At 43.1% G+C, this 24,674-nt stretch overlaps 2 protein-coding genes across 2 annotated transcripts in view; both read right to left on the bottom strand.

The window, feature by feature from the left end:
• The window catches only part of LOC124260193, a 51,884-nt gene that overhangs the window by 15,444 nt on the left and 11,766 nt on the right, over positions 1 to 24,674 (bottom strand). The window contains exons 3-9 of the mRNA XM_046694453.1: positions 18,799 to 21,082; positions 18,607 to 18,673; positions 18,094 to 18,199; positions 4,204 to 5,006; positions 3,024 to 4,073; positions 2,436 to 2,486; positions 1,499 to 1,673 (exon numbers count right to left, since the gene is read on the bottom strand). Coding sequence (XP_046550409.1) covers positions 1,499 to 1,673; positions 2,436 to 2,486; positions 3,024 to 4,073; positions 4,204 to 5,006; positions 18,094 to 18,199; positions 18,607 to 18,673; positions 18,799 to 21,068 — 4,522 coding nt within the window. The 5' untranslated portion in view covers positions 21,069 to 21,082. The remainder of the gene's footprint in view (positions 1 to 1,498; positions 1,674 to 2,435; positions 2,487 to 3,023; positions 4,074 to 4,203; positions 5,007 to 18,093; positions 18,200 to 18,606; positions 18,674 to 18,798; positions 21,083 to 24,674) is intronic.
• On the bottom strand, positions 1,386 to 3,001 carry LOC124260186. Its single transcript, XM_046694444.1, has 3 exons — positions 2,414 to 3,001; positions 1,771 to 1,993; positions 1,386 to 1,673 (listed from the first exon to the last, which is right to left on the bottom strand). Exons 1-3 carry the CDS (start codon positions 2,511 to 2,513, stop codon positions 1,433 to 1,435), a joined length of 564 nt encoding a protein of 187 aa, XP_046550400.1. The 5' UTR covers positions 2,514 to 3,001; the 3' UTR covers positions 1,386 to 1,432.

Here is a 24,674-nt window from a genome sequence, read left to right as displayed (position 1 = left end):
AGTGGGAATGTTGTACAATCAATATCTAAAGTACTGTTTAAGCTGCAGAAGCTTATACTCATTAGTGGCAGGAGCTTTATCAACACATGCCATGAAAGCAGCTTTCCAGCCTTCATATTCTCTAGTGTCACCATAAAATACTGGAATGGATACTCGCTTCAATTGTTTCCACATACCTTCACCTAAATTGTGTTACCTTGATGACTTACCTGAAGAGGAATACCCTTCAGTGTTAAGTGGAAGTTTATTAACCATATTTGACTTTTGTGGTACACAACCTATGTTGGGTGAAGCAGGTTTGCCACCCTGACTAACGCCTGAACCATGCTGTGAACCTTTACAGTTCTCATGCGAATGACTTGCGTCAGAATGAAATAACCTTGATATTCCAGACTTAATGCTCGATGCCTTTGAACTAGCAGGTGCATTGGTTCTAAGAAACCCTTCAGCATTGTCAAGGGCCAGTTGAATCTCATCTCATCTGGGTTTTACGCCGTGCTTGAGAATATTTCGCTCATATGACGTGCATGCGTGTGTATGTTTATGTGTGGCTGCTTGTACTAGCCCAGACTTAAGCTGGTTTTATAGTGCTAGCCCACTGAGATACCATGCCGCAGTGAAGCATGAATATCTCTGACATCGTGAATAGTTATTTCACAGTAACTATTTCTATGTCTTAAACTAATCTAACTGAACTAAATGCTAATACAACTAACTGAATATTCTAGCCTAGTGGTTAAAGCGTTCGCTCGTCAAGCCGAAGACCCGGGTTCGATTCCCCACATGAGTACCAATATGTGAAGCCCATTCCTGGTGTCCGGAATATTGTTAAAAGCGGCGCAAAACTGAACTCACTCACTCACTCATCCCCGGGTGCATTCAGGCGATACGACTAGTTTGCACTGCGTGTGATTGAGCGAGCAGTTTTAAATGATAAAACCAAAATGCCTTCAGAACACCCCCAGTTTTATTCCCTAAAGGATTATCTTATCTCCTCAACCACCGTCGGTGACACTCGTCCTGGTTTTGCTTTTGAGACGACCCCTCCTACTTGTTTCTTTCCATAGTGACGGTAGGCTACATGGTAGCTACATCCTTAATAGTTTCTGTATTAAAGTTAGTCTTTTTTACGTCAGCTTTCGTTTATAATGAAGCTAAGTCTAGTTTCAAAATAGGCATTTAAAAAGTGTCCTCTGAAATAAAATATCATCGTACACTAGTTTGCATAAAGCCATGGTCTGTTCTAAATAAGTCGTTTTGGACTTAGAAAAAACCCCGCATTGTTCATTTCTGCACTAATCTCTCCTCAGTAAAGTCCATTTTGTACGTATCCTATCTCCCTAAAACTGCGACTTTCACATATAAACTTCATAAAATTGTAGATATAAATGTGAAAAAACAACAACATTTTTTTTCTATTTCCGACAGTAGTTTAGTCCACCATCTCAGGCAGTCTGATCAACTCAGACAGCAGCTGCAGGTACTGGCGGTCTCCAACCTGGACAACAGCTGCAGGTACTGGCGGTCTCCAACCTGGACAACAGCTGCAGGTACTGGCGGTCTCCAACCTGGACAACAGCTGCAGGTACTGGCGGTCTCCAACCTGGACAACAGCTGCAGGTACTGGCGGTCTCCAACCTGGACAACAGCTGCAGGTACTGGCGGTCTCCAACCTGGACAACAGCTGTACTGGTATCATGCGCAATTATTCTCCAACCTGGACAACGGCTGCAGGTACTGGCTAATTATGGGGTACTGGCGGTCTCCAACCTGGACAACAGCTGCAGGTACTGGCGGTCTCCAACCTGGACAACAGCTGCAGGTACTGGCGGTCTCCAACCTGGACAACAGCTGCAGGTACTGGCGGTCTCCAACCTGGACAACAGCTGCAGGTACTGGCGGTCTCCAACCTGGACAACAGCTGACCGCATGCACTGGTCGTCTCCAGTGTTGATCTTGGTGACACGTCCGATAGTCCAGAGGGATCCGACTACAGTCCGTTCGAGTCAGAAACGGACCGATGAATTGCAAAGTTTATCATTGTACAAAATTGCCACATAAATATAAATAGTACACATGTTTATCATTTACTAATACCCAACAGCCAGGTGTGCGAGAAAGGCTGGAGACGGCACAGCACAGGCTAATGAATCAATAACTTGGTGGGCACATGTGCACGTGCTTCTCTGACACCTGGCTGTCCCTTTCTCTGCACTCCTTCCTCGTAACAAATAGTGAACTGTGTCAAAATTTTAATGATAGTTTCTTAAAGAACTTTTTGGTGGAGTCCGGAAAATTTTCATATATAAGAAAGCTGTTGGTATTAGCAAATGATAAACGTGTACTATTTATAATTTTGTACAATGATAAAATTTGCAATTCATCGATCCGTTTCTGACTCAAACGGACTGTAGTTGGGGTTCAATGATCATTACGACCTCGCCGTTGCTCAGCTTCTTCCTGTCTTTCTGCAGCTTCTGGCGTGACTGAAGAGTTGACAGATAGTACTTCATGAAGTGCTTCTACAAGTGGTCTGCGAGGAGCTGGCTGTGGCGTCCGTCGGTTGAGTATTTCGTCTGCTGGGTAGACAACTTGCGGCAGTGAAGGATCATGTCTACCCATCAACAGGATGTTTGGGGTTATTGGTTCACAGTCCAGCACGTCTGTAGAGATGTAACCAAGGGGTTTGGAGTTGACGATCCATTCTACTTCCATGAGTACTGTTCTCAGGACTGGTTCAGAAACTAATTGTTCTCCCATGGCAACACACCTGACTTCACGCTCCCATACTCCTCCAAAGTGTGGTGCGCTTGGTGGGTTGAATAGGAAAATCATCTGGTGGCTGGCAAGCTGCTTGGTTATTTCAGGACTCAAGGCTTCAAATGACTCTCAATTCTTGCTCACCGCCTTTGAAGTTGGTCCCACAGTCAAACAGAACTTCGAATGGTTCAGGTCTGTGGGAAATGAATCGTCAGAAAGCCATTAAGAAGGTGTTGGCATCCAAACTGTCCAATAGATCAAGGTACACAGCTCGAAAAGTCATGCACTTGATTATTAATTCCCCACTGTTTCTCACCGCGCCTACCTATCTTCATTCGTTGGACCGAAACAGTCCATTCCTCATTCTCCCCCGTTGTGGGGTCCTGAACAGTGATGATGATTGCTTCATCCTCAGCTGCAGATACACCATCAACACTGGTCACTTTGGCTGCAGTCAAATTAGGATCTGTCAGTTCAGATCTGTTATGAGCCAGAGAGGATTGTTCCGATGTCAGAACCTCTGTCTGTGTCTCAACACTCTGAAGCACCACCTGGTCTCCATTGGAGGAAGGCTCTGTGGTGTCATCACCATCTACCATGCCCATCTTCCTCTTCTTGTTTTTGTGTGGGATGATGGTCTTCTCCTTTTGATCCCTCCGAAGAACACGACTCTTTGGTTTTCTGGCCATGGCCACCTTGTCTTCTGGTGATCCATAGCCTTCCTTTGAGTATATGACCTTATCATTGATGACTTTAGAGCCCTTCTTGCGGCCAGTTTTACCATTGAAGGTTGGGTCAGTGTTATGCCGATTCAAATGTACTTCGTACTCAGCTTTTCGTGAAAGACCCTTTCCACAGACTTCACACACAAACTCTTTCACTCCTGTGTGGATCTTCTGATGACGATTCCGGTTCCTCTCCGACTTAAACGTACGTCCACATACACCACACTCCGACTTCTTGTCTTGGCTGTGAAGCTCAAGGTGAGAGGGAAGGCTGGTGGCTTTCCGCAGCCTCTTCCCACAGATAGGGCACCTGAAGGTCTGACCATCAGCGTAGGTCCTGGCGTTAGGTCGGTACACTCCGTGATAAACACTGTGGAACTGAAGGTCCTTCTCGCACTGGAATACAGCAGTGCAAATGTCACACTTGAACCTGGAGTTGGGGTTTGTGGAGTTGCCTTGTTGGTACAGGTCGGCCACGTGGCGGATCAGGTGCTGCTTCAGGTCCTCAGGTCGAACATATTTCCTCCCGCACACCGGACACAGGAGCGGCTTTTTTTTCCTGGCGTATCTTTCCAGATGGAGTGGGGTCTAGTTCTCCATCAGACTCATCCGACATGTGATGCAACATTTTCCCCTCCTCCCCACTCTCCACTTCCTTCTCTACTTCCTCGACCTTTACTGTGGGCTCTGTGACTGATTCAGTGTCTCTCAAGTGTACCTCTACATGTGTTTCTGTGATCTGCATGTTGACCTCTGTGTCTGCATCAACCTCCAGATGAGAGACAACAGGGTCAACAGATATAGCTTCAGTTTTGTCTCTACTTGCACTTCCTCCTGAGCTTTTGAGACTCTGTGAGGAGCTTGCCCTTCTTCTTCTCCACTTCTCATACTGAAGTTCAGCATAGAATGAGGAACTCTTCCACAGATCTCTGTCACTGCTACCTTTCAAAAGTTCCATAGCAGTGTGCTGTCCCAGGTGCTCAAGAAGCTCTGCACTTCCTGGGAAATCTCTGAAGCAGACATAACAAGGTTGCGGATTGCCGGAGCGGAACAGGTCCCGATAGCTCTTCATCACAGAGGACGAGCGGAATGTGTAGCCTGCACTGGACACCTTAGACTTGAAGTTGATAGAGTGTTTTTTCATGTGATCAACCAGCTCTGTACAGCTGTCCAGCTTCAAGCTGCAGACATAGCAGCATATTCCATCCTCCTCACTATGCCTGATCTTGTGTCGCTGCAGCTCAGAAGCTTGCCGGAAGTGTCGCCCACACAGGTCACACCCATGTGGTTTCTCCCCTGAGTGTACTAAGCTGTGCTTCTTCTTTATCTGCTTTGTCATTAACTTCTTACCACAGACTTCACATTCAAATGTAGCATGTCTCGACTGCTGCGTCACTCGAGCACTGGGAGATGTTGGTGGTGAGAGTGCAGGGGAGTCAGGCTCCACCCCGTGTGGGTCTGTCAGTGTCCCCCCTGGGGCAGTTTTGGCCGCCGATCTAGTGGACATGGCAGGTTCTCCACCTGGAAGAGAAGACCACATTCAATAGTGGACATGCTTGTTGCAAGAGCCTACTAACGGGATCGAGTGGTCAGACTCGCTGACTTGGTTGACACATGTCATCATGTCCTAACTGTGTAGATCAATACTCATGTTGTTCATCAATGGACTGTCTGGTCCAGACTGGATTATTTACAGACCACTGCCATATAGCTGGAATATTGCTGAGTGTGGCGTTAAACAACAAACAAACATTTGTATGACTGCACAGTATTGCCAGTTTATTGCACAGTATCACCAGTTTCAAAGGTATTGCAATGTCTTTTAGGAAAACCAGTATATAGGGTAAAAGAATAAAATACGTTTTGGGATTACATCTACAGTTTTAGTTAAAACCTACTCAACTTCTATTCACAACTGACAGTTCCCTAACAAAAATAGTAACATACATTTCGTAAGTGTCAATGCTTAATTGATTTGTGCTCTCCTACATGAGATGAATGGTGTGTTCCGTGACTAAAACACTTTTTTGTGTATTAGTGAGAAAGCAGACAGCATAATTAACCTATGGACATAGGCTTTTCCATTAAAATTGTCTTTTGACTTACATGAAAGACCTACAGACAAAGGAAAGAACAAGTAAACAAGTATTCTGGTTAAATATCCCATCAATAAATTGCGAGACATGATTCACTTAACCTCCTAACACACAAATGAGGGATAAATAAAACAAATAGAACTACAAGAGAATGCTCCTAGTTTGTATGCTCTTAGTTTTTGTACACTGTATAACTGTGTACACAGCTTGGAATTTATGTGATTTGTGAATATCCTCAAAGAAATGTCTGCCACCTTTATATTTGACAGACAAATGAATCTGATAGATAATGAATTTGGCTGTAAATGAATTGCAATGTGACCGTAGCGTACATTTCTGCAAAGGTTGGGACAGAGCTGAAGCCTAACTTTGGAGGAAATTCATCAAGATTTAAAACAGTTGCTCGTATGTGAGTGAGTGAGTTTGGTTTTACGCCGCTTTTAGCAATATTCCAGCAACATCACGGCGGGGGACACCAGAAATGGGCTTCACACATTGTACCCATGTGGGGATTCGAACCCGGCGTGACGAGCTAACGCTTTAACCACTAGGCTACCCCACCGCCCTGCTTGTATGTGGGGTGTATATGATGTTAATAAAGGAAAACAACACAATCAACTGAATGCAGCTGCAATAAGACCAGATCATAGTGAGGTTGGTGTACTTCCTGGTTTTGACAGTTGGGACTAACTTACATTTCATTTTCACATACTCAAAGCCTTATTTCAGAATGACTATTGTACTTGTGAAGCTGAATGTTTTGGTACAAGTTGCATAGATCAAACCCTTTATTTACCACACACAACATTATGCAAAATAGGTTTATGTTTTCACATATGTCAGTTGGACATCATTTGGACCTGCATATTGGGTTTTGACAGTGTATGATAACCATCGAACCATGTGATAAGCCATGTGTGCTGAACCATCGAAGGATGTGTTTCCTCTGGCTGTAGGTGAATTCGTAGACCAGACTGGTTCGGAGATATGGAAATCCGGTGGATTCGTAGGCGGACTGACCAGTGGATTCGTAGACATTAGTAAAATGGGGAAACTTCTACATCATTGATGATGAAAATCGATATTGTGAAGGAACTCTTTAAAAGAACCCCAAACACATAATAAAAATGACAAAAATTAAAAACACTATATTTTCCTAGTTAGCGGTTCAGCGGGTTTGAACCAACACTCCTTCCCTTTGTTTTAGCAAACTGGTAGCTCAAGGTGGTAGCCTCAGAGTGATCTCCCTTTACAAAAACACATGTAAACTTCAGAAAATTTTTCTTAGCTTTCAATCTGGTAATATCCAAACCAATCACAATCATGTAAGTAATTACTCTTCCCATCTCATCAATGTAATGTTATTTTCTATCAATTAAAGCCTATATCATGTCAGATTACCTATTATTTTATCAAAAACCAATATTTTCACCACTTGAGCTGCTAGTCATTCTAATGTTTATTTTTTGTTTCTGACAGTAAATTACCCTCTCCGGAGGTTCTGTGTTCCCAAAACTGAATAAAACTCTGAAAAACACCACAGATATTATGACCTTAGAGTAAACGAAGAGTGTTTGAGTTTTGTGAAAAAAATTTATTAGGTAAGTATGATCGGTAATTTCATTATTTTCTTGTTGTCGGAAAATTATGATGAGTGGACAATTTTTGTCTGATCCGCCGACAAAGATTACCTGTACAAACATTGGAGTACATAAACCTCAAGAAGGTAAAAAGAAATCATTTTCAAAATTAATATGTTTACAAAATACTTTTATTATATTATTTCTACACGTCTACGAACCAGTCTGGGCTACGAATCCACCGCGTCTACGAACTGGTTCAGCCTACGAAAACACCGTCTCCCCTTCCCTCTTGTCCGGGCATTATGGTAACCATCGATCTCGGATCAAACATGGCGGACGCGTATCTCCTTGACTCACCTGTTAAAGCATTAAACGATTTATATCTGAACCCCAAATCTATTTGTAAAGCACGACATAGGTATTCAGGTCGAAATTAAACTATACGTGTTTAATATGCTTCTATCTGTGCTGCAATCTAACGTGTGTAAACATAACAGGCCTGGTGAAGTGGAAAATCGGATGTCAACAGGTCAAATACAACGGGTTTATGAAAACGACTCAACTGATTCTTCCCTTTTCCATACTGGGCAACAAGCAGAATATATTCCATTTGTTAAAACCTCAACAATAACTGCAAGGTATTATCCAATACTCACCAGATAAACGAAGTAAATTTGATGGGTATGTCCCTTTATTAAAACGCGAGCTTCGTTTCCGGTCGCTAGGATTTATATGAAACTGGGAATGGTTTTGTTACGGAAAGATATTTCAATGTGATGAAACGAAAAATATATTTAGATGGGGTAAAACCGATTCACTCATTTGGAAAGCTTAATTGTATGGTGTTTGATCGTTCAAAACTGCTAATAAACCATATATATTCATCATGCCACAACTCACGACTGCACAACGTCATGACATCTGCGGGCGGATGTCTCAGCGCCAGGTGGCTGCACATTTCCACTACCACGGAAACAACATATTCGTGCAGAGACTGTTGATACAGTGCGATAAACTGCTAATAATGTGCAGTCCTACTCATCCAGCTATAAATGGCGGCGGTCTGTAAATAATCGAGTCTGAACCAGTCAATCCAGTGATCAACAGCATGAGCATCGATCTTCGCAATTCGGGATGTGATGATGACATGTAGCTAAGATACATAGCGTTCACTAACATGAACGTTCATGTTAGTGAACACTATGTATCTGAGCTACATGTACCATGGCTTTGGCGTATAAACCCCAACATAGTCAGGAACCGTTTACGTCATTACGGGTCACGACTACTTCGTTCCACAAAACGGCCTATCCTTACGCAACGTCATCCAGAAACCGTCAAAGGTGGTGCCTCAATCTTGTAATGTGCGTCAGCGGAGATGGAGGAACCTCGTTTTTACAGACGAGTCAGATTTAATGTTACCCGTAGTCATGGACGTCAACATGTCTGTCGACCTCTTGGGGGTAATGCTCAAGACCAGTGAAGATCCGGGTTAGAATATTGATCTTCAGTACCCCATGCTTGTCGTCAGAGGCGATTAACAGGATCGGGTGGTCAGGCTCGCTGACCTGGTTGACACATGTCATCGGTATGAGTATAAGATGGTATAAGATGGTCATATGACAGTTAACCATCTAGAGCCACAGGCCCCTGTGTCTTTGCGAACTAATAAAAATAAAACAATAAGATGAGCCCCCGACTCGAAATGCTCCACAGTTCAATACGTCATGGTGTCTTGTACTATGAAGTGTTTCGAATCGGGGTCATCTCAAAATGTTGATAAAATCTTTAATCCTCGAAAGACACGAGGTCCTAAAATGTCTGCTCTTTGCGAAACATAAATTTCCTTCGCGCCACTGAACATCCTGGAGATGGATATAAGGCACTCTACAGGTGTATTATATATTATTATATTATATAATACACCTGTATATGTAGATATAAGGCACAGGTGTACAGGTGTATATATATTAATATATAATACACCTGTACACAGGTGTACAGGACCTTAGAGTGCCTTATATCCCAGGTGGTTAATATAAATATATAATACACCTGTAGAGTGCCTTATATCCATCTCCAGGGTGTTCAGTGGCGCGAAGGAAATTTATGTTTCGCAAAGAGCAGACATTTTACCCTGGTTAAGCCAAGCTGCCCGTGAGGCTCTAGACACAGGACCTCGTGTCTTTCGAGGATTAAAGATTTTATCAACATTTTGAGATGACACCCGAATTTTGAGATTTACACCTGGAATAAAGTCAAGCATCCCCAGTAATTGTTACAAAGTTGTATGTTTCGGCTAACATCAGCTGTGTGCACGCACAGTACGTTGGTAAAGCTGTATCTGCAAGATCACGTTTTGAGGTGAGGTGAGGTGAAATTGGGTTTAACGTCGTACTTGAGAATATTTCGCTCATATGACGACGTGCATGCGTGTGTATGTGTATGTGCGGCTGCTTGTACTAGCCCAGGTGAGGTGAGGTGAAATTAGGTTTAACGTCGTGCTTGAGAATATTTCGCTCTTATACCACTAGGGTGTGTTATGTCCATTGTTCTGGCAGGTTGATTTTCTGTGTATCAACCTTCTATCTGCACGTGCAGAGGTTGATATGTGGATAACAACCTTGGCGGTGCAGGAAACGCACGTGCAACAAGCAATGGACGAGTCCATTCGGCGCCCACGTGGTATAAGTAGGTTAGCACACCCCCACCCACCCCACCCCCACACCTCTGCGGGTGATATGGATTCAACGCTCTCGTGCGAAGACTCGAGCGTTGAAATCCATATCACCCTTGAGGAGGGTGCTAACGTATACACATGACGACGTGCATGCGTGTGTATGTGTAGGTGCGGCTGCTTGTACTAGCCCAGACTTAAGCTGGTTTTATAGTGCTAGCCCACTGAGATACCGTGCCGCAGTGAAGCAGGAATACCCCACTCAGACACATTATACTGACTCCAAGCCGACCAGTCCTTGTTGTACCCATTAATGCCGAGCGCCAGGCAGGGACCAACAAGTACCATATTTTAACGTCTTTTGGTATGACGCGGTCGGGGATCGAACCAGCTACCTTCCGCTCTCCGAGAGGACACTCTAACCACTACACCACGGTGGCAATCGATCATGTCTTGACTACAAGAAAGCACAAAAGGACAGTGACCTTCAACGTTTTAATAGTGGATATAGCACAATACACAAGAATAATGATACCTGTTACAAGTATTGAATTTTGAGAGAGTATCAGGCAACATGGCGTGTATGTGATGAGACAAAAACGTTTATTTGTAAAGTGGGAATATTGTACAATCAATATCTAAAGTACTGTCGGAAATAGAAAAAAACTGATCCAAAGTCCAAATCGACTTCTTTGGAACAGACCATGTCTGTATGTAAATTAATGTGCGATATTGTATTACAAAGGTCACTTTTTAAATGCCCATGTTTAAGTTAGACTTAGGTGCCTTATAAACGATGACAATAATATCTTTAATTCTGAAACTATTAAGGATGTAGCTACCCTGGAGTCTCCCTACCACTATAAAAAAAAACAGGTAGGAGCGGTCGTCTCAAAAACAAAACCAGACGGGTGTTGCAGACGGTGGTTGGGGTCGGGCTGGGGGATAGAGATATCAGTTAAAATAAGATAATCCTTTAGGGGAATAAAACTGGGGAAGTAACAATTTACACATAATATCCAGTCCTGTAGATCTTCGGGTGGTCATGCCACCTATATATTTTCAGGCATTTAATACGGCGGCCTTTCAATATTTTAAATATCCAACATAAACTTTAGGAAAGAACGACATGTTAGATGTTAATCAAAATATGAGACATTCAACACACAAGAGTGAGTGAGTGAGTTTAGTTTTACGCCGTTTTTAGCAATATTCCAGCAATATCTCGGCGGGAGACACCAGACATGAGCTTCACACATTATAATCCATGTGGGGAATCGAACCCGGCGTGCCAACGCATTAACCACTGGGCTACCCCACCGCCCCACAACACACAAGAAATCGCACAGAATATCTTTGAGATAGGCAGCACTTGCATTTCATGCCAGCTGAGTCAATGGTCTGTCGTTACTCCTGGATGAGCTACCGAATTGTTATCTATAGTCTGATCTATTGTTTTCAGCAGCTATTCTTATTTTAAGTTTTGCCCGATTTTACGAGTAAACTTGCGTTTATGGATATCCTATTACGCATCCCACTAAACGCACAGTTAGGCCGATGTGGGTTATTTCGACAAATGCTATTTGCAATTTTGTAAATTTTAAGGGTACAGAGTAAAAGCCTCAAAACATTTTTTTTCTATTTCCACAGTACTGTGTGTACCCTCCAAGCGCTTGGATAACTTCCGGTAACCCTACGTCGCCTACACACCACAGTCGTGGTATACGTTGCAGGAAACTGTCACCATTCTTGGCGTCAAACTGTTTGGTAAGCTGCTTGCAGCCCATGCAGATCTTAAACAGGTGGTACACGTGATAGTGTCCGTCGCCCGATAAAATCCCACATGTTCTCCAGGAGGTTCAGGTCTGGACTCACAGCGGGCCACGGAAGGCGAGACACTGCATTATTCTGAATATTAACTGTCACTGAATGCGTGAGTGAGTTGAGTTTTTCGCCGCACTCAGCAATATTCCAGCTATATGGCGGTGGCCTGTAAATAATCTAGTCTGGACCAGACAATCCAGTGATCAACAGCATGAGCATCGATCTGCGCAACCGGGAACCGATGAGATGTGTCAACCAAGTCAGCGAGCCTGACCACCCGATCCCGTTAGTCGCCTCTTACGACAAGCATGGGTTACTGAAGATCAATATTCTAACCCGGACCTTCACGGGTACTGAATGAGTGAGTATGATTTTACGCCGCTTTTAGCAATATTTCAGCAATATCACGGCGGTGGATTCCAGGAATGGGCTTCACACATAGTATACATGTGGGGAATCGAACCCGGGTCTTCGGCGTGACGAGCGAACGCTTTATAGCCACTAGCTAACTAGCTATAGTGGTGGTCTGGACACTATCAGTGGTTCAGATTCAGCCAAGGCACAGCGGTTAGGTAGTCTGTATCACAGTCCCTGAACCACATTATTTCATTACTGTGCATACAAAAATTTAAAATCGAAACTTATCAAACCTGTGTGTCCACATAAGGATCTAAACTCGGAGATTAGTGACATGTATCCAACATGCATGTACGTGCCACGTTCCGTGACGTCAGTGGGTTCGTCCTTGAGACGTGCAATACGTTGTTGCACGTGCATTCCGGGAAAGAGAAACAGAGCACATGAATGCGACTGTGACACACTATTGTCACTTTGGAAAGCTCAACCCCTGCCCTTGCGATAGTTCAAAAAATTAAACGGCTATTGAAACGCATAGCACGCCAAGACTCACGTCTGCACAACCTGGTGAGGCCATTGGGATGGTCCGTGGGGGAATGTCTCAACGACAAGTGACTGCACATTTCCACTGCCACCGGAACACCATTTCTGCACTGGTGAGACGCTACCAGAACACAAATGACGCCATCGATCGGCCACGTTCTGGCATCCACGTGTAACAACGCCAAGACAGGACAGATGGATAAGGGTGACCCATCTTCGCCACAGGTTTCAGACTGCAGTGATGACTGCCCGAACCATCCCAGGACTTCGCCGTATCCACCCCAACACAGTTCGACAACGTTTACGTCATCACGGGATCAGACCACGACGTCCCGCCATACGGCCTATCCTGACACGTCATCGACAAGCTCGCCGAATGTGGTGCCGAAATCATGTCCGCAGATACTTGTTTTGGTGGAAAAATGTTGTTTTTACAGATGAGTCCAGGTTTAACATTTCCCATAGTGATGGACGTCAACGTGCCTATAGACGCGCTGGAGAACGTTATGCACAGGCCTGAGTCTTGAAGAGGAATCGCTTTGGTGGTGGTTCCGTGATGATTTGGGGTTGAATAACAGCACGCCAAAGAACTCCTTTGGTGATTGTTCAGGGCAACTTAACTGGTGTGGGCTACATGGATCAGATTCTTCGACCTGTGGCAATTCCTTTTCTGCAACGTCATGGCCCTGGGTTAACATTCCAACAATGTCCGCCCCCATACGGCAAGGGTTGCTATGGATTTCTTGCAACACCACAACGTTGACTTACTGCCTTGGCCTGCAAATTCACCGGATCTCTCCCCGATAGAGCATGTTTGGGACGAGATGGATCGACGTCTACGCCGTCTTCCTCATCCGCCAGATAACGTCCTTGACCTTGCAACAGAACTTGAGAGAATCTGGCGTGACATCCCACAAGCCTTCATTGCACGTTTGATAGGCTCTATGCGTTGTCGATGCACTGCTGTTCTCAATGCCGATGGTGGACATACCCGTTATTGAGCTTGTGACATGGTCGTTTGACTCCTGTCCCGTTGTGGACGAGAGATTTCTTTGAGAGAAGAATGCAGCTCTAAATAGTCCATACCTATTAGGATGTCAACTATGGCCCGAGAACTTACCTCTGGGAATTGAATATTCCTCAAATTTGGCCATTGCTTGACATGTTTACCCCAATCAATAACTTCCATTCTGCCTGTTACTTTGGTAGTTGTCTAAGCTGTAATGGTCATGTCTACTGAACCATCCATACTCTCTATGCCAACATCAATTAGCATACTGTCAAAGGTCTCCTGTTTATTATTCAGGACATTAACCGACACTTGTAGTGTATTACCATGCACACCAAGTTCATATGCTACATCCTGGTTGATGTATGCCTACTAGCGTCATCGAGCAATGCGTTCACAGTCATTCTGTGATTACCATTCTTAAGAACGACAGGAATTGTCCTAAGAGCAAGATACTGTGCTTCCTCTTTAGAAGTCGACAAAGTGGTGGTCTCTGATCTACTTTCGTGAGACTTTCTTGTGGTTATATTATTAACCTTTTAAGTACCAACGTCAGCCTTGTCGTTCCTGGCCACTTTACTGTTGTCATGAAGTAACCTGTTATGATTTGCCTTACAGCCATCAAGCCCACATTTCACAATTCTACTGCATGATTTACCCAGATGACCGATGTCAAGGCAGCGAAAGCATAAACCTAACTGTTTTGCCTTATCCCACGGTTCAGGTAGACCAAGAAATATGAACTGTGCACAGCCCAAAGTGTCATGATCTGTTCCATGACAAACATGACATTGCCATGCCTTAGCTGTTATGTGTGCTTGTGAATGTTCCTTTCTCATAATTATCTTTTTTTATCTGTTGTCTTTGATCTGTTAACTATTCCATGTTTTACCTCTGAAGCTATTGTCTGCAACTCTGCCTCTTGCAGAACCCATTCCCTAAATGTCTCAACCGACTCTTGCCTTTGGTGCTCAAAAATCCACCTGTGAAACTGCGTTATCATAGCCTCATTCATTTTTTGAACCAGTAGTGAAGACAAACACCCACACCCCAGCTCCCTCAAACTGACCACTCTACATCAAGCATGCCAGCGAAATTGTCCAATTCTTTAGCACTCCCTGGTCTATTGGCCTGAAATTATATATTTCTTCCAGTTTCAGTGCTATCTGACGTCGTTTGCCGCCATACTTTCTATCCAATCTTTCTAAGGCCACATCATAGACTGAGGCACTGTGACCTAACTTAGCTACAAGTTGTGCTGCTTCACCAGAAAGAAACTGTTTAAGCTGCAGAAGCTTATACTCATTAGTGGCAGGAGCTTTATCAACACATGCCATGAAAGCAGCTTTCCAGCCTTCATATTCTCTAGTGTCACCATAAAATACTGGAATGGATACTCGCTTCAATTGTTTCCACATATCTTCACCTAAATTGTGTTGCCTTGATGACTTACCTAAAGAGGAATACCCTTTGGTGTTAAGTGGAAGCTTATCAACCATATTTGACTTTTGTGGTACACAACCTATGTTGGGTGAAGCAGGTTTGCCACCTTGACTAACGCCTGAACCATGCTGTGAACCTTTACAGTTCTCATGCGAATGACTTGCGTCAGAATGAAATAACCTTGATATTCCAGACTTAATGCTCGATGCCTTTGAACTAGCAGGTGCATTGGTTCTAAGAAACCCTTCAGCATTATCAAGGGCCAGTTGAATCTCATCTTCAACTGTTGCAACTTCCTTACTAGTGTTCTAGACTTTGTCAGAGTCACCAATCAAGCTGTAAGCCTCTAACAACTCAACTATGATGCCTATAGCCTTGCTCTGCAGGGAACTATGACACTCCTGATTGTTTTACGATCTGGAGTTTGAATTTCAACTAAATTCAACAATTTGTTCTTTGCTCTAGTTAAAACAGACTTTGACGCAGTCTTTTGAAGCTTAAAGGTCACATGCAACCAAAAAATCAAACATAATTAAAACACAATTATCACTTCTTCATGACATATAATATGCATTGCTGATTATGAAAAATCAAATAAACAAAATTATAAGCGTATAATCGCAAATCAAAAGTGCAATATTTTGTACTTGGGTTTACCTCCCTCGAAACGAAGCAGCCGGGATACCGAACCCAGTCTCCACCCAGACAGAGACCGAACTCGGGCCATAAATCAATGCATTTTGTTTATGGTGTATAGCCTGATTGGTGTTAAGTTCAAATTGCATGTGGTCAGTGATAGCAGTTGTGTTTTGAATATTGTCATTAGCAGACAGGCAGGCAGACACACAGGTGTCAATAAAACAAGACATTGAGTTTTGTCTGTGACAACGACATATCTATATCACAGTTAGAAATTGTGTCAACGCTAAATAATGGCATTGCTTTTAAGTATCGAACTGAGAAAGTGTCTCGGTAAGAAGAACGTGTGGTGAAATAGACAAATGAAATTATATAAACAGTTAATTTACTGTCATAACATATAAAAAGCTCGCGCCTGTGAGATATCAACAAAACATAAGAAAAATAGTTCACACCAAAGCCTTCACCGAGTATTCACCCGACAACCCGCTTCCAAGCTGCGCGAACCTATTTACTTGCGCACGTGCTATGAGCGCGGCCCAGCTGTTGAAACCCGTTTTCCCCAGAAAAGTCTGGGGAAAATTAGTGAAACGTTTGAACTCCGATTTCGCGCGTTTTTTTCATCGCGTTATTTTTCAACTTTATAAGTTGAATTTGCATTTTTGACGATTTGTTTCGGTATGTCCATACCGAAAGGTATCAGAATCTGCAAAGTTGTGTTTTACGTTGCATGTGACCTTTAAGTTTGGCTTATCTCAGTTCTATCTCGCCAGGAGCGACCTCTACCATTGACTTAGAAGTTGGCTTGGACTCTGACATAGTGAGGTGAGGTGAAATTGGGTTTTACGTCATGCTTGAGAATATTTCGCTCATATGACGACGTGAATGCGTGTATGTGCGGCTGCTTGTACTAGCCCAGACTTAAGCTGGTTTTATAGAGCTAGCCCACTGAGATACCATGCCGCAGTGAAGCATGAATATCTCTGACATAGTGAATAGTTATTTCACAGTAACTATTTCTATGTCTTAAACTAATCTAACTGAACTAAATGCTAATACAACTAACTGAATATTCTCACCAGAGAAACCACGCTCTGCTACCAAATGTTGTGCAGTGGAAATAAACGATTGTGCAGAGCTATGCAAAGTAACTGAAAACCTAATCAACTAAAATTTTGAACTTACCTTTGGCCTAAACAAGGAACTAACCGTGACAACTATTATCAGTGAGGAAACTATGGATGATTTACAAGCAACTAAACGTGATTCTCTAAAAGTGAAGAAATGAAGAAAATGAACTTTGAATGAAACCTCTAAATACTGCTAATTGTCAAACCTCTAAACACTACAATATTCTAACAACAAGTACAACAATCTAACAGTCTAACGATGCCTAAAACTGAATGGGACGAATAGAACGAACAAGCACGAATGAAATAAGCTCGAATGGGAGACAGGCGAATTGGCCGGTGTATCGTCGACCACCGTCTTATACATAAATCTACTTCGTATTTCACGTGCACTCATCCCCCCACCCTCCCCCGTGGTGGTGGTGGTGTGTGTGTGTGTGTGTGTGTGTGTGTGTGTGTGTGTTAGCCTAGTGGTTAAAGCGTTCGCTCGTCAAGCCGAAGACCTGGGTTCGATTCCCCACATGGGTACAATGTGTGAAGCCCATTTCTGGTGTCCCCCACCGTGATATAGCTGGAATATTGTTAAAAGCGGCGTAAAACTGAACTCACTCACTTACGACCAGTTTGCACTGGGTGTGATTGAGCAAGCAGTTTTAAATGATAAAACCAAAATGCCTTCAGAACACCCCCAGTTTAATTCCCTAAAGGATTATCTTATCTCAGCTGTTATCTCTATCCCCCAGTACGATCCCAACCACCGTCGGTGACACTCGTACTGGTTTTGCTTTTGAGACGACCCCTCCTACTTGTTTCCTTTTATGGTGAAAGTGAGGCTCCATGGTAGCTACATCCTTAGTAGTTTCTGCATTAAAGTTAGTATTTTGTACGTCAGCTATCGTTTATAATGAAGCTAAGTCTAGTTTCAAAATAAGCATTTTAAAAGTGTCCTTTGAAATAAAATATCATCGCACACTAGTTTGCATAAAGCCATGGTCTGTTCTAAATAAGTCGTTTTAGACTAAGAAAAATAAAACGCATTGTTCATTTCTGCACTAATCTCTCCTCAGTAAAGTCCATTTTGTACGTATCTTATCTCCCTACCACTGAGACTGTAGTTAGTCCAAATTTAGTTTAACAGATATTTCACACTTTCACATATAAACGTCATAAAATTGTAGATATAAATTTGAAAAAACAACATTTTCATTTTATTTCTGACAGTACTTTAGTCCACCATCTGTGGCAGTCTGATCAACTTAGACAGCAGCCGCAGGTACTGGCGGTCTCCAACCTGGACAACAGCTGACCGCAGGCACAGGTCCTCTCCAGTGTTGATCTTGGTTGGGGTTCAATGATCATTACGACCTCAACGTTGCTCAGCTTCTTCCTGTCTTTCTGCAGCTTCTGGCGTGACTGAAGAGTTCACAGGTAGTACTTCATGAAGTGCTTCTAGAAGTGGTCTGCGAGGAGCTGGCTGTGGCGCCATCTCCATCGGCTGAGTATTTCGTCTGATGGGTAGACATCTTGCGGCAGTGAAGGATCATGTCTACCCATCAACAGGATGTTTGGGGTTATTGGTTCAGTCCAGCACGTCTGTAGAGACGTAAACAAGGGGTTTGGAGTTGACGATCCATCCTACTTCCATTAGTACTGTTCTCGGTACTGTTCTCAGCACTGGTTGAGAAACTAATTGTTCTCCCATGGCAACACACCTGACTTCACGCTCGCATACTTCTCCAAAGTGTGGTGGGTTGAATCGGAAATTCATCTGGTGCCTGGCAAGCTGCTTGGTTATTTCAGGACTCAAAGGTTCAAATGACTCTCAATTCTGCCTCACCACCTTTGAAGTTGGTCCCACAGTCAAACACAACTTCGAATGGTTCCGCTCTGTGGGAAATGAATCGTCGGAAAGCCATTAAGAAACTGTCCAATAGATCAAGGTACACAGCTCGAAAACTCATGCACTTGAATATTATTGCCCAGCGTTTCTCACCGCGCCCACCTATCTTCACCTCTGTTGGACCGAAACAGTCCATTCCTCATTCTCCCCCGTCGTGGGGTCCTGAACAGTGATGATGATTGCTTCATCCTCAGCTGCAGACACACCATCAACACTTGTCACTTCGGCTGCAGTCAAATTAAGATCTGTCTGTTCAGAAGTGATAATGTCATTGTTATGAGCCAGAGAGGATTGTTCCGATGTCAGAACCTCTGTCTGTGTCTCAACACTCTGAAGCACCACCTGGTCTCCATTGGAGGAAGGCTCTGTGGTGTCATCACCATCTACCATGCCCATCTTCCTCTTCTTTTTTTTGAGTGGGATGATGGTCTTTTCCTTTTGATCCCTCCGAAGAACACGACTCTTTGGTTTCCTGGCCATGGCCACCTTGTCTTCTGGTGATCCATAGCCTTTCTTTGAGTATATGACCTTATCATTGATGACCTTAGAGCCCCTCTTGTGGCCAGCTTTACCATTGAAGGTTGGGTCAGTGTTATGTCGCTTCAAATGTGCTTCATCCTCAGCTGCAGACACACCATCAACACTGGTCACTTCAGCTGCAGTCAAATTAGGATCTGTCAGTTCAGAAGTGATAATGTCATTGTTATGAGCCAGAGAGGATTGTTCCGATGTCAGAACCTCTGTCTGTGTCTCAACACTCTGAAGCACCACCTGGCCTCCATTGGAGGAAGGCTCTGTGGTGTCATCACCATCTACCATGCCCATCTTCCTCTTCTTGTTTTTGTGTGGGATGATGGTCTTCTCCTTTTGATCCCTCCGAAGAACACGACTCTTTGGTTTCCTGGCCATGGCCACCTTGTCTTCTGGTGATCCATAGCCTTTCTTTGAGTATATGACCTTATCATTAATGACCTTAGAGCCCTTCTTGCGGCCAGCTTTACCATTGAAGGTTGGGTCAGTGTTATGTCGCTTCAAATGTGCTTCGTACTCAGGTTTTCGTGACAGACCCTTTCCACACACTTTACACACAAACTCTTTCACTCCTGTGTGGATCTTCTGATGAAGATTCCGGTTCCTCTCAGACTTGAACGTACGTCCACATACACCACACTTCGACGTCCTGTCTTGGTTGTGAAGCTCAATGTGAGAGGGAAGGCTGGTGGCTTTCTGCAGCCTCTTCCCACAGATAGGGCACACGGTGGACTGACCATCAGCATAGGTACTGGCGTTAGGTCGGTACACTCCGTGAAAAACACCATGGAACTGAAGGTCCTTCTCGCACTGAAATACAGCAGTGCAAATGTCGCACTTGAACCTGGAATTGGGGTTTGTAGAGTTGCCTTGTTTGTACAGGTCGGCCACGTGGCGGATCAGGTGCTGCTTCAGGTCCGCAGGTCGAACATATTTCCTCCCGCACACCGGACACAGGAGCGGCTTTTTTCCCTTGTGTATCTTCCCAGATGGAGTGGGGTCTAGTTCTCCATCAGACTCATCCGACATGTGATGCTCTGTGACTGGTTCAGTGTCTGTCAAGGGTACCTCTACATGTGTTTCTGTGATCTGCATGTTGACCTCTGTGTCTGCATCAACCTCCAGATGAGAGACAACAGGGTCAACAGATATAGCTTCAGTTTTGTCTCTACTTACACTTCCTCCTGAGCGTTTTAGAATCTGTAAGGAGCTTCTTCTTCTCCACTTCTCATACTGGAGTTCAGCATAGAATGAGGAACTCTTCCACAGATCTCTGTCACTGCTACCTTTCAAAAGCTCCACAGCAGTGTGCTGTCCCAGGTGCTCAAGAAGCTCTTCACTTCCTGGGAAATCTCTGAAGCAGACATAACAAGGTTGTGGATTGCCAGAGCGGAACAGGTCCCGATAGCTCTTCACCACAGAGGACGAGCGGAATGAGTAGCCAGCACTGGACACCTTAGACTTGAAGTTGATAGAGTGTTTTTTCATGTGATCAACCAGCTCCGTACAGCTGTCCAGCTTCAAGCTGCAGACAAAGCAGCATATTCCATCCTCCTCACTATGCCTGGTCTTGTGTCGCTGCAGCTCAGAAGCTTGCCGGAAGTGTCGCCCACACAGCTCACACCCATGTGGTTTCTCCCCTGAGTGTATTAAGCTGTGCTTCTTCTTTATCTGCTTTGTCATTAACTTCTTACCACAGACTTCACATTCAAATGTAGCACGTCTTGACTGCCGCGTCACTTGAGCACTGGGAGATGTTGGTGGTGAGGGTGCAGGGGAGTCAGTCTCCATCCCATGTGGGTCTGTTAGTGTCCCCCCTGCGGCAGTTTTGGCCGCCGATCTAGTGGACATGGCAGGTTCTCCACCTGGAAGAAAAGAACACATTCAATAGGACATGCTTGTCGCAAGAGCCTACTGAAGGGATCGGGTGGTCAGACTCGCTGACTTGGTTGACACATGTCATCATGTCCTAACTGTGTAGATCAATACTCATGTTGTTGATCAATGGACTGTCTGGTCCAGACTGGATTATTTACAGACCACTGCCATATAGCTGGAATATTGCTGAGTGTGGCGTTAAACAACAAACAAGCATTTGTATGACTGCACAGTATTGCCAGTTTATTGAACAGGATCACCAGTTTCAACACGTTTTGGGATTACATCTATGGTTTAAGTTAAAACCTACTCAACTTCTATTTACAACCGACAGTTCCCTTTGTAATTATGACAAAACAGCAGTCGTTACATGCATTAAAGGAAAAAAGATTATCAGAATGATTACAAATGTTTTCAGGGCCTCGATGTGTAGAAAATAGGATCTGGTTGTATGATGAGCGTCACTCACGGACAAAGACGTTAACCCCAATACATGTATATCACAATACGACTACATGAATCGCAATATATGCAATAAACTCATTTGCAAATACACAGCAAATTTGACACTAACATACAGGAAGGAGCAGGTGAAGCACGTTCTTGTAGTCAGCAATATTCCTGGGGGATATATAACTAACACCACACAGAATGAAAGGCGTGAAGGTATATCAGATATATAACTAACACCACACAGAATGAAAGGCATGAAGGTATATCGGATATATAACTAACACCACACAGAATGAAAGGCATGAAGGTATATCGGATATATAACTAACACCACACAGAATGAAAGGCATGAAGGTATATCGGATATATAACTAACACCACACAGAATGAAAGGCGTGAAGGTATATCAGATATATAACTAACACCACACAGAATGAAAGGCATTGAAGGTATATCAGATATATAACTAACACCACACAGAATGAAAGGCGTGAGGATATATCAGATATATAACTAACACCATACAGAATGAATGACGGGAAGGGTATATCAGATATATAACTAACACCACACAGAATGAAAGGCGTGAAGGTATATCAGATATATAACTAACACCACACAGAATGAAAGGCATGAAGGTATATCGGATATATAACTAACACCACACAGAATGAAAGGCGTGAAGGTATATCGGATATATAACTAACACCACACAGAATGAAAGGCATGAAGGTATATCGGATATATAACTAACACCACACAGAATGAAAGGCGTGAAGGTATATCAGATATGTAACTAACACCATACAGAATGAAAGGCGTGAAGGTATATCAGATATATAACTAACACCACACAGAATGAAAGGCGTGAAGGTATATCAGATATATAACTAACACCATACAGAATGAAAGGCGTGAAGGTATATCGGATATATAACTAACACCACACAGAATGAATGACGGGAAGGGTATATCAGATATATAACTAACACCACACAGAATGAAAGGCATGAAGGTATATCAGATATATAACTAACACCACACAGAATGAAAGGCGTGAAGGTATATCAGATATGTAACTAACACCACACAGAATGAAAGGCGTGAAGGTATATCAGATATATAACTAACACCATACAGAATGAAAGGCGTGAAGGTATATCGGATATATAACTAACACCACACAGAATGAATGACGGGAAGGGTATATCAGATATATAACTAACACCACACAGAATGAAAGGCGTGAAGGTATATCAGATATGTAACTAACACCATACAGAATGAAAGGCGTGAAGGTATATCAGATATATAACTAACACCACACAGAATGAAAGGCGTGAAGGTATATCAGATATATAACTAACACCATACAGCATGAAAGGCGTGAAGGTATATCGGATATATAACTAACACCACACAGAATGAATGACGGGAAGGGTATATCAGATATATAACTAACACCACACAGAATGAAAGGCGTGAAGGTATATCAGATATGTAACTAAACACACAGGATGAATGGCGGGAGAGGTTCATGCCGGCTATGTTATATACATAACTCAGTCTGAAATGTGAGAGAATAGTGGGGACGTTAGAGGTATATAACAAGTGATAGAAATCACTCAGATCGATATAGACAGGGTGGGTGGGTATCGGTGCCGTATTGGCAAGTGCAAACTTAGTCCATTTCACTTCAGCCATATAAACGGGAATCCCACTGGACAGTATGGTACCAAACTAACATAACCGATAAAAACTGTACAGTATGACATAAACGTGGTATATTTTATGGAAGCAGGAAAGTATGACATAAACGTGGTATATTTTATAGAAGCAGGACAGTATGACATAAATGTGGTATATTTTATGGAAGCAGGAAAGTATGACATAAACGTGGTATATTTTATGGAAGCAGGAAAGTATGACATAAACGTGGTATATTTTATGGAAGCTGTACAGTATGACATCAACGTGGTATATTTTATGGAAGCAGGAAAGTATGACATAAACGTGGTATATTTTATGGAAGCTGTACAGTATGACATAAATGTGGTATATTTTATGGAAGCTGTTCAGTATGACATAAACGTGGTATATTTTATGGAAGCTGTACAGTATAACATAAACGTACATAAACATGGTATATTTTATGGAAGCTGTACAGTATGACATAAACGTGGTATATTTTATGGAAGCTGTACAGTATGACATAAACGTGGGTATATTTTATGGAAGCAGGAAAGTATGACATAAACGTAATAATAACGATGGAGCTGTACAGTATAACGACGTAATACTGCCAAAATATATGCTGTAGAGTATTACTTGAGTGTTACATGTCTGACAGAAGCTGGACAGTGTGACATAAATGCAGTATTTCGATGGAGGAAGGAAAGTATGACGCAAGCGTAACATTACCGAATATGATCAATGTAATATTCCCAATAGAAGTTTGTAAGTATGACAGAAACATTTATATTACTGATGGAGGCAGGAAGGAACGGCATCAATGAAATAATACAAATGAAAGCTGGACAGTATGACTTCCATGTAATATTCCCTATGGAAGTTCGGCAGTATGGCATAAACATAATATTCCTGATGGAGGCAGGAAAGTATGACATCAAGGTAATACATGTATTCCCAATGGGAGCTGGACAGTATGACATAAACATAATATTCCTGATGGAGGCAGGAAAGTATGACATATAGGTAATATTCCCAATGGGAGCTGGACAGTATGACATGAACATAATATTCCTGATGGAGGCAGGAAAGTATGACATATAGGTAATATTCCCAATGGGCGCTCGGCAGTATGACATGAACATAATATTCCTGATGGAGGCAGGAAAGAATGACATCAAGGTAATACATGTATTCCCAATGGGAGCTGGACAGTATGACATAAACATAATATTCCTGATGGAGGCAGGAAAGTATGACATATAGGTAATATTCCCAATGGGAGCTGGACAGTATGACATGAACATAATATTCCTGATGGAGGCAGAAAGGTATGACATCAACGTAATATTCCCAATGGGAGCTGGGCAGTGTGACATAAACATAATATTCCTGATGGAGGCAGAAAGGTATGACATCAAGGTAATATTCCCAATG

Source organism: Haliotis rubra, unplaced genomic scaffold (genome assembly GCF_003918875.1).
Source record: "Haliotis rubra isolate DU_JTF1 unplaced genomic scaffold, ASM391887v1 Scf753, whole genome shotgun sequence".
In the NCBI taxonomy this organism is placed as follows: domain Eukaryota; kingdom Metazoa; phylum Mollusca; class Gastropoda; order Lepetellida; family Haliotidae; genus Haliotis; species Haliotis rubra.
Note: the sequence above shows the minus strand (reverse complement) of the source record. Positions and strands in the feature narration are given on the sequence as shown.